General features: G+C 39.4%; 1 protein-coding gene across 4 annotated transcripts in view; it reads right to left on the reverse strand.

Annotated features, from left to right (window-relative positions):
- Positions 1 to 394: 394 nt before the first annotated feature.
- Positions 395 to 16,128, reverse strand: part of casd1 (CAS1 domain containing 1) — a 114,988-nt gene continuing 99,254 nt past the window's right edge. For 2 of the 4 annotated variants that reach the window (XM_059655160.1, XM_059655157.1), the window contains 4 exons: positions 11,975 to 12,115; positions 11,514 to 11,591; positions 11,317 to 11,409; positions 397 to 7,548 (listed from right to left, as the gene is read on the reverse strand). In XM_059655160.1, coding sequence (XP_059511143.1) covers positions 7,288 to 7,548; positions 11,317 to 11,409; positions 11,514 to 11,591; positions 11,975 to 12,115 — 573 coding nt within the window. In that variant the 3' untranslated portion in view covers positions 397 to 7,287. Of the gene's footprint in view, positions 7,549 to 11,316; positions 11,410 to 11,513; positions 11,592 to 11,974; positions 12,116 to 16,128 lie in introns of all 4 variants that reach the window. The other 2 variants (XM_048554829.2, XM_048554811.2) reach the window with 2 other exon arrangements.

Here is a 16,128-nt window from a genome sequence, read left to right on the forward strand (position 1 = left end):
ACATTCCTGGTTTCAAGCCACACACTACTCAAGCTCATCCATTTTGCTTTCTGTGGTATTAGCTGCTGAACTGGGTATATATCTTTCCGACCAGGTTCTGAACTACCCATTTTGCTCCTTTGATAACCATCTACCTTTCTGGGAGCACAGGGAGTAAGTTATTTTGTGCTGGTAATATTTTCTTCTAATTAGAATCAGATATCCGGATCTATGTCTCAAGAATGGACAAGGTATTAGGGGTTAGATGCCACATGCAAAACCAGAAAAAGGGAGCAAGTTAAAATTAATATATTTGGAACAAGGAACTTCTTTCTGCAATCAAAAATAAATTGAAGTATTATTAAAAAGTACAAACACAATGTTTCCGATGAAAGTGTTAAATTTTATTTTAAATCTAAGTTCCAAAGTTGGTAATTTTTAATTACATAGGACCTGTACGCTTTATTAAAAAATATTAGAAATGACAGGTATTTCACATTGTAATTGCATGAGATCTCACTAAATGTTAAGTGCACATAAATAAATGCAATGAAATATTTTGGACGCACAATATATTTAGGCTTGTGTTTTAATTTCCATCACAAAAGTAGATTCAAATGATGGATGGATGACAATCAGGTGAAGTCTCAAACAGTATTTAACTTTATGGATAATCCATGTTTGAGCTAAGCTAGTTTTGCACTGGTTTATCCAGTAGAAAAAAATTGTTAAACAAGAAACCTAATTTTAGCTTCAGAGTAAACTATAAATGGGAACATCTAATGTTCACAAATCTAAAATGTATGCAGAGATACACAACCCTTATTTTAAAACAGCGTACCATTAGCTGAAATACAGACTAGCAACTGTCACAGGTTAAACAAGAGCAAACACCTAGAAGTTCAGTATGTTAAATAAAGAAAAATCTAGTTTGATAATTCCACAAATTTAGCACGACAACAGTAATGCAAAGTGTCAGAAACAAATATTCACACAATCATGAAAACAAAGCCTTCTAAAGGAAGTTTAATACAATCTCATGTCATGTCCAACTCAGCATCACAGAACTTTATTGGAATTTTCATTGCACACAGTAAATCAGTGGCTTTGCCAGTACACTGGATTTTTTTAAAAATGCAACTTTCCCAATTTGACAATGATCATAATGGACTCCATTTTTTTAAGCAAAGACAATGTCACTACACATGATGGAAACTTTAAGAGGCATGTTGACATTTTTAAATAAATGCTATTAGTTTTGTAAATTGTTATTTTTTCATTCGGGACAAATAAACTTGTTTGTTTGGCATTAATGGCTTCAACATTCACTGTCTCCAAGACCAATGTACAATGGCATCAGTGCACAACACTCATGAGATGCACTGAAACACAACTCAGTAAATCTTCAATCCCTACCATTTAGAAGGACAAAAGCAGCAGAGAAACAGGATCACCACCACCTGCAAATTCCCATCCAAACCTTGCAGCATCCTGATTGAACTATTCAGCTGTTTCTTCATTGTTATTGGGTCAAAATCCTGGAATTTTCCTCACAATACTGGAAGATTACCTGCACTGTGAGGACTGCAACAGTTCAAGAAAGCAGCTAATCACCATCTTCAAGGGTATTAGGGACGGGCAATAAATGCTGACCTGGCCAGCCACATCAATATCCCAGAGTGCATTAATTTAATTTACAATTATGTTCTGTACAGCAAAGCAGCTATTTAAAATACATTCATTTCAACATTTTGGAAACAAAAATGTTTACTTACCTACAATCTAAAAATAAAGTTAATGTTACAAGACGGAATTATAATACTCTCCAGGCTATTTGAGGTCAGATTTGTCCCTCTGGAGGCAGCAAGAAAACAACAATTTCAAGCATGAAATTTACATCAAAATACAAGATATTGCTTGGTCTTGCCAATTTCCAGATTGAAACTTAAATGAATGTTAAAAAGTTTATTAAAATTCCTACAACCCCTTACTGTAAGGGGTTGAATCCATGCAATGAGCAATATATGGCGAATACAGTGGGGAAGAGATAGCTAACTATTTCTACTGAAATACTTTAAAAATCTTTTATTTTGGATAAATGCAGTCTTTTTAATATATATCCCATACTGAAAGTTTTAAAAGTAGTATGCACAAAATCCTGTAATATTTCTTTTATTTTGACATTAATACTTATTTGAATTTACATTGGAAATTAAGAAGAATAGTTATGGGGAAGAGAAAAGATACCTGCACTAGTTTTATGAATACATTCAAACTAAGTCACTCACAATGGACCATATTTGGTCATTCACTCAAGTTTTATTTTTAATCCAGGCTTTTCATCCGTTCCTACTGATTCTAAAAACGTAGGAACCTGTCAGTTTAACCAGGGTCCTTTTATAATTTGACAAGTACTTACTGCTCAACAATCTACGCACATTACAGAATGATTTCACTGTAAATTCGCTTATTCTGAGCAGACAACTATGGACAAGACTGTACAGTTCAGTAATGTTCCTTTAAAGTTTCATATATTCAATAAATTGTAAATATATAATCTGAATGGAATAGAATTCTCTTTTATTGGAATTCTGTGCCATGTATATACAACAAATGCATTAATGGTGCCAAATGCCAATTATCTACCTCAACTATTAAAAAAATTACAAAGCAAAACAACATTCTGGCAATACTGAACACTGTATGCTTATGGAGACATTGAATAAAAGCACCTGGGAGTATGTTTGGATCAGTTCAAAGTAGAACTAAAGTTAATGCTTCACTGGACCAACTAAACAAAGCAAATATTTGTCCTAAGAGATAGCAAGAACTGCAGATGAGGGAGTCAGAAGTAACTGCGTGGAGCTGGAGGAACACACCAAGCCAGAGGAGTCGGAAAGTTGATGTTTCAGGTCGGGACTTCAGAATCGTTCGCTTACCCGCTCCTCTGATACTGCCTGGCCTGCTGTATTCCTCCAACTCCACACTGTGTTACCTATAACTCCAGCATCTGCACTTCTTCCTATCTCTGAGTGAGTTACAACCCTACTGTGAAGCCTCTTCCAAGGATGCCCACCTTGAAGTTGTCTTCCTCCCTCTGGAAAGGCCTCAGAGGATCTCTCTCCCACTGCAATCCTCTGGTAATCAAATGTTTGTCCTAATTCTGCTGCATAAACAAATGACAAGCTGCAGTTTTCACTTCAGCGCGCTCGTTCTAAAATAGGAGCCATTAAAGGGCAGCATGGTGGCTTAGTGTTCAGCACTGCTGCTTCACAGTACCAGCGACCCTGGCTCAATTCTAGCCTCAGGCAATTATCTGTGTGGGGTTTGCATGTTCTCCCCTGTCTGCATGGGTTTCTGCTGGATGCTCTGGTTTCCTCCCACAGTGCAAAGATGTGGAAGTTAGATGGAGTGGCCATGCTAAAATTATCCATAGTGCTCAGGGATATGTAGATTAGGTGCATTAGCCATGGGAAATGCAGGGTTACGGGGACACAGTAGCGGAATGGGTCTGGGTGGGATGCTCTTTGGAGAGTTGGTGTGAATTGGTCCGAATGGCCGGTTTCCACTCTGGAGATTCTACATAAAGCAGCTCAAAAATGAAGGAATTTTCTGTAAGTTAAACTGGCTGCCATTAATTTTCAAGCTTCATTCCAATAGATATAGATTCTTAAGATTTATGCAATCAAACTTTGTACATATCAATGAAGGCCCATATCGGATGCTTCAAATCAAATGTACGCCAAATTTAACTAAATAAAATGCAGTTTACAAACTAAATAGATAGACAACTTCTAAATCATAATAATCATCTTACAGCTACACAAATTAATGGTATTTAGAATGCAGAAGCCTGTTTTTAAACTACTGAAGGTTAATGCTTTCCAAGTCCTACAGATTTCCAAGAGCAATGGAAAACTCGAAATTTTGTCAAAACCAGCTTCCTAATAAACACTATAAGCATAGAAAACATGGGAAATTTATTTTAGGTTTGGCACATTCAATACGAAGTACACATTTCAACAGTTAGTGGCTTAGCAAACCACCAAACACAAATGAAAACTACAAACATATCGGAAAAAGTTTGAACATCATGCATTCCTTAATTTCCTTAAGTCAGACCAATTTATTTATGCTTATCATAAGCAGTTATTTTACATATGGCTCAAACTAAAATAAAAGCATTTGGAAAGAAACTGAATTCAGTCATTAAACTAGGTGAAAAACTTCCACACAATCTAACAGTAAACATCACTGAATGACATTGCAGCTCTATAACACACATTCGTAGTTTTTAAAACAGGAAAAACACTTTAAAAAAAACCATAAATCTGCAAAACAATCCTAAAGAACTCACATGATTTGAAATTGTACAAAATATTTTTTGTCTTTAACACTACAACAGTAAATTTTCACATCTCAAACTACCCGGGAAATCCATTATAAACAATGATAAATTGTAAATGAAACTCATTTCAGAAAATTTTAATTAGCACTCAGCTGTTTCAGGAAAATTGCTGAACAATTATAAACTTTACCACAGTCATGTGGCTCTTCATAAGTGCAAAACCTCAAAAACAGAAAAAAGTTCATCTATACACAAAATATGGTTGACCTGCAATACTGCAAGAACTCAAATATAAGTGGCAGTACTAAAAATGTGACCCCCCAAGTGCAATAAAAACTATCAAAGATTAACATTTGGTATTATATTATACTGGACTCATTATTTTCTGTAACTGCTGGAATTTACTCAAGCCTGAAATCCTGTTTAAGTGCAGTAAATTCTTCAGCCAAGCTATCATTTCAAAATGAAGTACAATGAACAGAAAGGGACTACCATGTAAAACTCACTCCAGTTCTGGTGACCAAAACGTCCTGAAGGCTACTGAAGTCATTCACAAGCAAAACATTTTGCAAGAAAAGCACATGCAAGTAGTGGAATATTACAAATTGAATTTTAGTGCAAAATTTACTCACATCTTTATTCCAAAGACTTTCAGAAGAATGAACAATTTAGTAAAATAAATAAGGCCCAAACAATTGTGGGAATCACAAACAACAGTGTGAAGTCAACTACCGTTTGAGAAATTTGATTGACTGCATTGTGAGAAACTCTCAAATTCCCCTGCCTGCCACCTTCCTCCAAAATGATGAAATCTGGTTTTACCCACTTTGATGCATCTATAAATATTACATTCCTGCTCAATATGTAACATGCTGGGCACAGTTGCACAGTGCCTTGCTTACAAGGTCATGCTTCATGTGGTTTTAAACAATTACCACTGGAATAGTGTTAAATTGCCGAGTGCTGTGTAAACACACTTTTCAGGAGGAAATAGTTAATGTTCCTAAGGAATGCTGAACCATTCACAATGAAATCAGTGAACTTAGTCCTCATCAATTCTAGGATTTTCTAGTTTGGCTGTCTCAATGCACCATTACCTGTTGTCAACTGGAGAAAAGGCAGGGAATGTTATGTGAAACTAATTGCAAGAATTAGTTTTTAAAAGTTTTGATAAATTAGAAAGGACACTATTTTGAGAGTTCCTGATTCCGATCTCACATCCTTCTTTTAAAAATGGGTTAAAATGGCACTTAAACATTTTTGTGCTGTCACACTGCAAGATCTCTGCCATTGGCATATGTCGTTTGAAAAGTATGTTATACAACTTCAAGATATTTGCTACTGAATATGCAGATGTGAAGTTCAAAGATAATTCACTGCAAAAGAATTAAGTGAAAGATAACATACTGCAGGATCTGTAAATGTGACCTAAATTAAGATTGAAATCTTACCATGATTTAAACAGATATCAGTAACAATGATTTATGGCACCTTGCATATCAAAAAAAAAATCACACTCAACTACTTCAAACTCTTGAGCAATTTGACTAATAAAGATGGTTAAAAAATCTAATCAGGTGAATAAGAATGTGGCATCACCAAAGTTACCTGACAGTTTCCTACAAATATGTCTAGAGTTAGAAAGAACATATTGATACTTTAAAAGTGTATGAACAAGATGTGCCTAAAGCATTCTGTATGGCCATTTTTGTCAAAACACAAGTCAGATTTTTACATGAATTAACTCATGAAATGAAGTGGAAGTCTGATTTAGGAAACAGTCATGGTGAACTCAAACGTGTAATAAATCCTTAGCTCGTCTCCTCTCCTTCCCTTTCTTCCTGCTACAAAACTTTTCAAACGCCTAAATTGTAGCAGCAAATGCAATCATCTTTTTGTTAAAAAATGTAATAAACAAATTCTAGCACATTGTTAGTAAGAGCTGATATAATCAAACAATCATAAAACATAATTCATCATACAAAGTGAAATGGCTGTTAACACTGGAACTGGTTACTCAATCATACCAACTAATTTACAAATTGTTGGATATTTCACTTGTACACAGAGCAGGAGTCCCTAATTAGACCAGTGTTTCAGTCCATATTGACAACATTTCAAATTAGGAGTTTTAAACTGATTAATTTACTTTGGACAATTAACTCTTTATTCCACAAGTAAAATGTTTTCTTCACTTTAAAAGAGAGAAATGTAACAGCAGCCTAGTACTAGCAGTGGTTGAAATTTGTTGGCAGCTTACTTTTTCCAGTAATGCAACATCACAATCAAAGCCAACATATCTCTTTCAAGTCAGGAATAATTCAGTGAACGAACTCCCAGCCTATTCATTTTATCAGTGCTCCATAGAGATATTCATTTTTTCATACTGCACCTACATGTGAACTGTGAAAGAAAGCTACTTTGCCCAACATCAACACAGCATAGGGATAGAGGGAAAAAAAACGTCAAACTCCTCAGCATCAGGAAGTTATGATTTTCAATGAACTGGGATACCTAAAGGTATCCAGAATCAAACTTAATGTTAGCAGATATCCCAAAATGTTTCCTCATAAAATTGGAAATAATTGCAGTTTAAAGAAATAACAGTGAAAATATGGAAATGCTGAACTGGAAATAAAGTAACATCATAACCAACAGGTATATATCCAAATAGGAAATCCCGGGAAATAGCGTATCAAAAGATGCTACCTTTTTAGTAGTCATTCCATCAATTATCCCAATACTTAAAGTTGCTTTTGAATCGATCATAATGTAACCAAACCTTTTCATCATGTGCATTTACATCAATACGTTTTCTTCAGATTTGATATTATGACGAATTGTAGTGTTGCGCAAACTTATGCTTTCTTCCTCTCAATACACAATTCTTTGAGGTTTTTCCTCTTTATTAAATACAAAAGTCAAAATACGTACTTGAGCCTGCTCAGTCATTATTTCAGTTATTCGTTCAATCGTTCAACAGTTGACAATGTGAGAAGCCCCAATAAAAACACTGTTGCACACAGTCTTTTCAGTGCAACATAGTTATCTTTGGGAATGGCTATTTGTACAAGATCATTTGTGATTTGAGAGATTTCATGAGCAACTAGCACAAAAATAAAAGTGCTGACGATAATGTTGAGCACTGGGTTGCCAGGAATGAGTACGAGGATTCCTTTGGTATCTGCTGCAAGCCAGATATGATATTGGCATATGAAAAGCTGAAAGAAAAAGGTTTTGATATGAAAAATATGTACAAATCAGTTCAACAAGACCAAGATTCTGTTGGAAGTTAGGGTGAATATAATCAACTCCTACAAAAAAAATGCTCAGAATCTGGAAGAAGCACAGAAAATGCTGAAAATATTTGTTTATGCAGCTCTTGGAGATCAAAACAACTAACAACCCAAATCCTCTCGTCTCCAGATAATCAGAAGCCAGATGCCTGTTGAAAATGTATGTTAGTACTCTGTACAAGTGGTCCTACATGGGAACTGCCTCAGAAGTTTAACGGGTGTTAGAACGGACAATGCCTCTGTTTCCAAATATTTTCAGCATTTTCTGTTTGCTAGCTGAATGCCTGTGACTCAGCTTGATTCAGAGACGTTGGAGAGTTTTGTGATGCTTGTTTGAATAGTTACCCATCACCTTACTAGCAACTACTCATTCATCCATTCACTCACTTTCTGACATTCAAAGACTGGGCCTTACCATACAATAGCTAGTATCATAAGAAGGGAAAAAGTGTTCTTCTGCATTGATCATTTTGTCGGTCTGCATGTTAACTTTGCACTGAAGGAGTTTTTCCAGACAATACATCTGAATTTGGGTTCTTTTATATGTAGCTTTTTAACCAATTCGTATCAGATACATTGGTTTGGATGCCAATTTCAAGGTTTGGGTAATTGCTTGACATTAATAACCTTTTTCTTTTCATTCATTCATGGGATGAGGACATCACTGGCAAGTCAGCATTTATTGCCCATCCCTATCTGCCCAGAGGGCAGTTCAGAGTCAGATTCAATCATGTTGCTGTGGGTCTGGAGTCACATGTGTGCCAGACCAGGACATTAGTGAACCAGATGGGTTTTTCCAACAATTGACAATCATTAGACTGTTAATTCCAGACATTTATTGAATTAAAATTCCACCACCTGACGTAGCGGGATTTGAACCCGGGTCCCCAGAACATTATCTGGGTCTCTGGCTGAACAGTCCAGCGATAATACCACTAGGCCATTGCCTCCCCTTCAGTTTTAAGTGCTCATATGTTTCTCTCAACAGGCATTGTTAATCTGAGAAGTATTTTCAGCAATTTTTGTAATTATTTCTAATCAGATCAACTGCAATAAATTCATACTCTGATAAAAAAAATGATAAAATTAAAAGCACAAAACTTACTTTTATCAACATGCCTCATGGTTGAAACTGCTATCATCAATCAGGCTAATTGTGTTAAAAACTGACTTCTCAAAGATTAATTTGTGTATCCTTTCATATGATGGCCATGCTGTCCATTTTTAGGATCATTTTATTTCAAATTTTCTACGCACAATTTGTTTTTAGAAAGGGTCAAAATTTACTTGCTTTAAAACGGAGTGAAATTCCATTCACTTTGGCTCCACATCAATTTACAATTATCCAATTGGAGTAGTTAGTTCTGCTAATAACATTTGTTTCATGAACACAAACTGGCTGTAATGGGACTGATGAATAGTGGAACTGTTTGGATAATGTGAACTTTCTGCTGTACAGGTACAGCGAGTTTCTTTGGCGATTTCCTAGAACTTAACCGCAATTTTCTATAGCATGAGGTCACACAACAATGCTACTATCGTCTTATAGGAGAACTTTTTGTACAGAAATCACTACTCTGCAGGACATCTGAACACAGAGCAGTAATCCATTCAGGCCCTCCAATCTACTCTGCCATTCAATAAGATCACAGCTGATTGAACATCCACATTCCCTTCCATCTGTGATAGTCCACCATGCCTTTGTTTACCAAGAATCTATCCATCTCTGCCTTAAAAATATTCTAAGACTCTGTTTCCACAATGTTTTTTCTGTCCCACCTGCCCCCTCACCCCATTCCCCAAAAGGAGTGTGTTCCAGATTCCATTCGGTACAAGAACATCTCTGTTTTGAATAGATGGCCCCTTATTTTTAAATTGTGACCCACAGCTCTAGATTCTTCGAGAAGTAGAAACATTCTCACCACATCCAACCTGTCTAGACTCCTCAAGATTGTACAGCTTCAATCAAGTTGCTTCTTACTTTTCTGAAGTCCAGCAAATACAAGCCTGTACAGTTCAACCTTTCCTCAAAGCAACAGGGGCGTGAGCAAGGTAAATCTTCCGAAGAAAACAACGGGAAGGTATTCTTGTTCTCCCTTTAGAACCATGGTTTATTATATGCGTGTTCAACAGAAAAATAGGACTGCAAAGGAGTGATACCCATTCTTGCCTTATTGGATGATTTCTACTTGTCTTGAATTCAGAGCACTGCTACTTACTTTAATCCTACCTGACAAGAATGCCTCAGTTTACTTTTCACTTCTTAGCAGTTTCACAATAAAGCTACCAACTTAAATGCTGCAGAGATAATGGGAACTGCAGATGCTGGAGAATCTGAAATAACAAAGCGTGGAGATGGATGAACACAGCAGGCCAAGAAGCATCTTAGGAGCACAAAAGCTTATGTTTCAGGCCTAGATTCCTCATCAGAAAAGGGGGAGGGGGAGAGGAGGAGACAGATCGAAGATGGATAGAGGAGAAGATAAAAGACCATTTTGCAGAACACCTACGCTCGGCTTGCAACAAACAACTGCACCTCCCAGTCGCGAACCAGTTCAACTCCCCCTCCCGTTCCTTAGACGACATGTCCATCCTGGTCCTCCTGCATTGCCACAACGATGCCACCCGAAGGTTGCAGGAACAGCAACTCATATTCCGCTTGGGAACCCTGCAGCCCAATGGTATCAACGTGGATTTCACGAGCTTCAAAATCTCAACCACCCACCCACCGCATCCCAAAACCAGCCCAGCTCGTCCCCGCCTCCCTAACCTGTTCTTCCTCTCACCTATCCCCTCCTCAAGCCACACCTCCATTTCCTACCTACTAACCTCATCCAGCCCCCTTGATCAGTCCGTCCTCCCCAGACTGACCTATCCCCTCTCTACCTCACTCACCTTTACTGGCTCCATCCTTGCCCCTTTAACTTGTCCGTCTCCTCTCCACTTATCTTCTCCTCTATCCATCTTCGATCCACCTCCCCCCTCTCCCTATTTATTTCAGAACCCTCTCCCCAACCCCCTTTTCTGATGAAGGGTCTAGGCCCGAAACGTTAGCTTCTGTGCTCCTAAGATGCTGCTTGGCCTGCTGTGTTCATCCAGCTCCACACTTGGTTATCTCTTTCTGTAGTTGTTCCTGGCATACATCCCACTGAAGTAATGTCACATCTCTCACACCATCACACAAACACTCTCAACTCCACGATTTTTTTTGAAGCCTCCCTGCAATATATGCTTTTTCTTTGCATTCCTCCCTTCACTTGATTATATTCCTCTGCAACCCTATCTTCTTCTTGCTCATCTACCTTAATACACCAAATCAGCGGATCAGCTCTGCCTGCTACCAATGCCCCCACTCTGAACTGGAAAATCTGGGTTCAAGTCACACTTCAGAAATTGAGGGCAAAAACCAAGGTTGCACTCCAGTGCATTAATAGGGGGTGCTGCACTGCTGGAAGTCTCTTTGGCATATCAGGTGGATATAAAATCTACAATACAATAGTGATTACAGTTCAAACATACTTCATTGATTTCAAAGAGATTTGAGATGTCTGGCATGTATGAAAATATATGCACGTGTCTTTTTTTTTTGCTTTAACTTCATTTGATGTAAATTCCCCAGAAGTTGAACTCAATTTTTAAATTCTCAGAATTACACTTACTTGAAGTGAACTTAACATTGTATGAGTCACTTACTTCCAGGGAAATCTTGCCAAACCAGGCAAAAAATGAACTGTACACAGAGCGAACATAACCAGGAATGTTCCTAATAAGAATGAAAGACAAGATCTGGAAGAAACAAAAAGCTGAAATGTTGTATCACGTCTGACGTATATAACATATTTATAGCAGAATTTAAATTTGAATTTGAATCAAAAATGAAAAGGAAATACCTGCAACACAGAGAAGTAAGGATGAAGTTCATTACACTCAGTTTTGCTTTTACAGTTGGCACACCATATTGAATAAGTCTGAATAAATAACATTAGTTGGTTACTTGTTGTAACGTACACTTACACATCAAAAACCAAAACATATAAAGATATTCCGTATAACCTGAATTGAGATTGCTAAGTTATACACTCACTAGACTTGGAGTTCAGTCTTTCTTTCAATAAAGTAGTTGGTCTTTCAATGAGGAATACAATCTGAGTATATTAGGTGGGTTAAGAGCAAATTTTAATTTTAGTAGATTACCTACACCGCTCACTGCTTCAACAGCACCACAAATAGGTTCACATTTCAATTTCTGTGAAGCACATAACTGCAGCTTTGACAGTTTCACACTGCCCCACACCATACAAAACTAGTGTTAATAATCTTTTTTACCTACTTTATAATTTGTCAAACTCACCAAAAATACAACTACTGAGGTGAAAAGTAAGAAGGATGACAACCTAGGTGCAAACAATGTCTCGCCTTTGCCTTCAGAAAGGAGGTGACTTTTCTTTAATATACTATAGAGGAAGGCAAATACCATACCATGTAGGACTGCCTGTACAGAAACATAATAACATGGAGTTATAATTACATAGACTAATTTTAACTAATTGTAGTCATGCATGGACTTAAAATCATAGAACAGTACCATCACAAACCTTTTTTTATGCTTTATAAGGTATGCAGAATACAGTTTAAAATGATGTTAGAATGATCTGCAAGTTAAAAAATACATTTTGGGTGAGAAGTGGTCTTTGTATCTAGCTTTTAGCTTCTGTTATAGATGACCTGATATTCATACCCCAATGAGAACCTTCCCTGCTTATTCATCAAGTCTATTTAAAAAAGACAAGTCCTCTCAAGCACACAATCGCTTGTTTGAACCAAGGTTGGAGTACATCGTCATTCTAGTATTACAGCTTTACCAGGCGTAACATAACAATCTTTTTTTCCCCGTTACCAAGATGACCAATCGATAGAAGTTTTAAAACAACATCTTTCAACCAGGTTTCCTCATATACAGAATTATTGGTTTACTATCAAAATAACATTGTACAATAAATTCAAAACAACAAATTTAGCAGACAATTATTAATACAGAAAAATAAATGTTTGTCCCTTTAACTGTGCACATATGCAAACACACACACACTTCAGTAAAAGGAAAAAAAAGAGATAACAGTGTGGAGCTGGAGAAGCACTTCTTCTGAAGAAGCGTTCCTACCCGAAACATCTACTTTCCTACTCCTCTGATGCTGCCTGGCCTGCTGTGCTTTTCCAACACCACACCATGTTATTTCGGACTCCAGCATCAGCAGTTCTTACTATCTCTGATTGAGCTCTCTCTACAGATGTTGTTTATTGAAAAAAGAGACTCTGGCCAAGAGGTTTATTAATAAAGTCTAAAAGCATATAAAATTGTGGAGTCTGAAGACAACAAATGCCAGAACATCAGAGAAGGTCACTAACCGTGCATGGCTGTCACTCAAGTCTTGCCTACACAGCTTGATCAGAAAATGAAATCTTGAAAAAAAAGAACAGGCTTCACTTAGAAATCAACAAGGCCTTCCTTTCTTAAAATGAGATTGATTGGTTACTTGTTGTAGCAGGGATTCCACTAACTCAGCTTGTTCTAAGCAGGGTTCCCTCCAATTGAGCCAGATAAAACAGACACATCTCCAAGCAAATCACTGTTCACAACAGGGGTCTACAATAAAGCAGAGATAACACAAGGTGGAACTGGAGGAACACAATAGGTCAGACAGCATCAGGGTAGCAGTAAGGTTGACGTTCTGGGTCGGAACCCTTCTTCAGAAAGGAAGAAATTTATCAGTCATGTGACTTCTAGGAAGCATTGTTGAAAGAATCTCCAACATCCACAGGTGATCTTTCAATGGTCTTCTTTAAAGAAGAGTCCCAAGTATTTCCACAAGGCTCAACATAATTCTGACTTCCGTAATTCTACAAAACTCAAGTCATCCAAGCAATGTTTAACATATCGCAGCTTCATGGCAATGCCACCATGTGGGGGGGTGGAGAAAAAAGGGGTGCACAGTAACTTGTGATCAAAATAAAACTAAAAAAGAAATTAAGACAACCATACATTCATTCTCGTTTCCTCTTTACATGTAACTTATACACGTATGTCTGATATCTTCTTAGTACGAAAACAGTTCAAACAAAGGTCATATTCTTGACAAGGCATTGGCAATCATTTCTTTCCTGTAATGTGAATAATTTTGGATGTGAGTTTGCTTGCTGAGCCGAAGGTTAGTTTTCAGACATTTCATCACCATTCTAGGTAACATCAGAGAGTCTCTGGTGAAGCACTGGTGTTATGTCCCGCTTTCTATTTATCTGTTTAGGTTTCCTTGGGTTGGTGATGTCATTTCCTGCATTGGTGATGTCACTTCTTGTTCTTTTTCTCACAGGGTGGTAGATTGGCTCCAAATCAACATGTTTGTTGATGGAGTTCCGGTTGGAATGCCATGCTTCCAGGAATTCTCGTGCATGTCTCTGTTTGGCTTGTCCAAGGATGGATGTGTTGTCCTCATCAAGGTGGTGTCCTTCTTCATCCGTATGTAAGGATACTAATGTACATCAACTAGCCACAAAACGACATGACCCACTATCACTAGCATCCTTACATACAGATGAGGAAGGACACCACTTTGATTGGGACAACACATCTATCCTAGGACAAGCCAAACAGAGACACGCACGAGAATTCCTAGAAGCATGGCATTCCAACCGGAACTCCATCAACAAACACGTAGGGTGGTAGATTGATTTGGAGCCAGTGTGTTTGTTGATGGAGTTCCGGTTGGAATGCCATGCTTCTAGGAATTCTCGTGCGTGTCTCTGTTTGGCTTGTCCTAGGATAGATGTGTTGTCCCAATCAAAGTGGTGTCCTTCCTCATCTGTATGTAAGGATGCTAGTGATAGTGGGTCATGTCGTTTTGTGGCTAGTTGATGTACATTAGTATCCTTACATACGGATGAAGAAGGACACCACCTTGATGAGGACAACACATCCATCCTAGGACAAGCCAAACAGAGACATGCACGAGAATTCCTGGAAGCATGGCATTCCAACCGGAACTCCATCAACAAACATGTTGATTTGGAGCCAATCTACCACCCTGTGAGAAAAAGAACAGGAAGTGAAATCACCAACCCAAGGAAACCTAAACAGACAAATAGAAAGCAGGACATAACACCAGTGCTTCAGTGGAGACTCACTGTTGATGTTACCTAGAATGGTGACAAAACGTCTGGGAACGAACCTTCCTGCTCAGTGAACCAGCTTACATCCGGAACGCAATAAAGACCCACTCTTTTGTGGGCCGAGAAGAGGAGAGCGTAACTGTGTTGGAGCTGGAAGGAAGACGTCGGGTTGGCTGTGCACCCTTGCAACCGGTGGATCTTAATGCTGGTTTTGGCCTAACGCTGGTTCAGGGGAGCAGCCAACCTGCAACGATGGCTGCGGCGAGTGCTTGTGCCCCAGGTCAGGGGGTCCGGAACACCATCCGCGTTTCTGTGAAGAAGGTGGATGAAGGTGCACCTGTGGACCGCACCTTCTTCTGTTGGAGTGTTGTGGGTTCGCTGCTGCGGACATTTACTGGCTGCAGGATTTCCCCGGTGGAGGTTTTTATGATGTAACCTTCAGGAGTGCCAAGCTTTGCGAGCGCTTCCTGGAGGTTTTCAAGGAGAAAGGAGGTGAGGGCCCCCTCTCTGTATTGACCGCTGTCCCGCTGTTAGTGATGCCAGCACAGAGGAGCCGTATGGTGACTGTACACACGTACAACCTGCATGTGCCAGCAGTTGATGTCCTGACCTTCCTTGGAAGGTACGTGAAAGTGGAAGGGGACCTAACCAACATCATGGACGCCTTCGGCATCTGGACCAGTAAGAAGCAGGTCAAGGTGACGCTGAGGATGGGCGCGGACGGGAACATTGTACACTCACCGTCCAGCTTCGCGATCGGCAGGAGCAAGGGCTACTTGACCTACGCAGGGCAACCTAAAGTCTGCCATGCCTGTGGTAGGTCAGGTCACGTAGCGGCCGACTGCAGAGCCACCATCTGCAGGGAGGAGGGACACCTTGCAAAGGATTGCCCACAAGAAAAAAGCTGCAACCTTTGCAGGGAAGCGGGCCACCTCTATAGGGCATGCCCGCGGCGGGGGACCACCTACATCCAGGTTGCCAGCAGGGGCAATGCGGGGCAAGCCCCCACACCCCCCCGGACCCCGGAGGAGAAGGCAGCACCAGGTCCCTGCAAGGAACCCCCCTAATGTGCAGGAGGGCCAGGTCGTGCAGGAGTGCCCAGCCCCGCAGGATGGACTTGAGGCCAGCAAAGCGCCCCTGCAGGCTCCGCTCCACCCCCGACAACCCAGAGTCGATGGAGGCATCGACAGGTGACCCAGGGGAGTGGACGATGGTCCGGAAAGTGAGGAGGAAGGCGCGCCGGCGGGCCCAGGCACCACAACCATCAGGCGGGAAGAGGCAGCTACAGGGGGGCTATAGGAGCTCCTCTGACGAGGGAGATTCGGAGGAGGCCCGCCCAAA

The sequence above is a fragment of the Stegostoma tigrinum genome, chromosome 2 (genome assembly GCF_030684315.1).
Source record: "Stegostoma tigrinum isolate sSteTig4 chromosome 2, sSteTig4.hap1, whole genome shotgun sequence".
Lineage (NCBI taxonomy): Eukaryota > Metazoa > Chordata > Chondrichthyes > Orectolobiformes > Stegostomatidae > Stegostoma > Stegostoma tigrinum.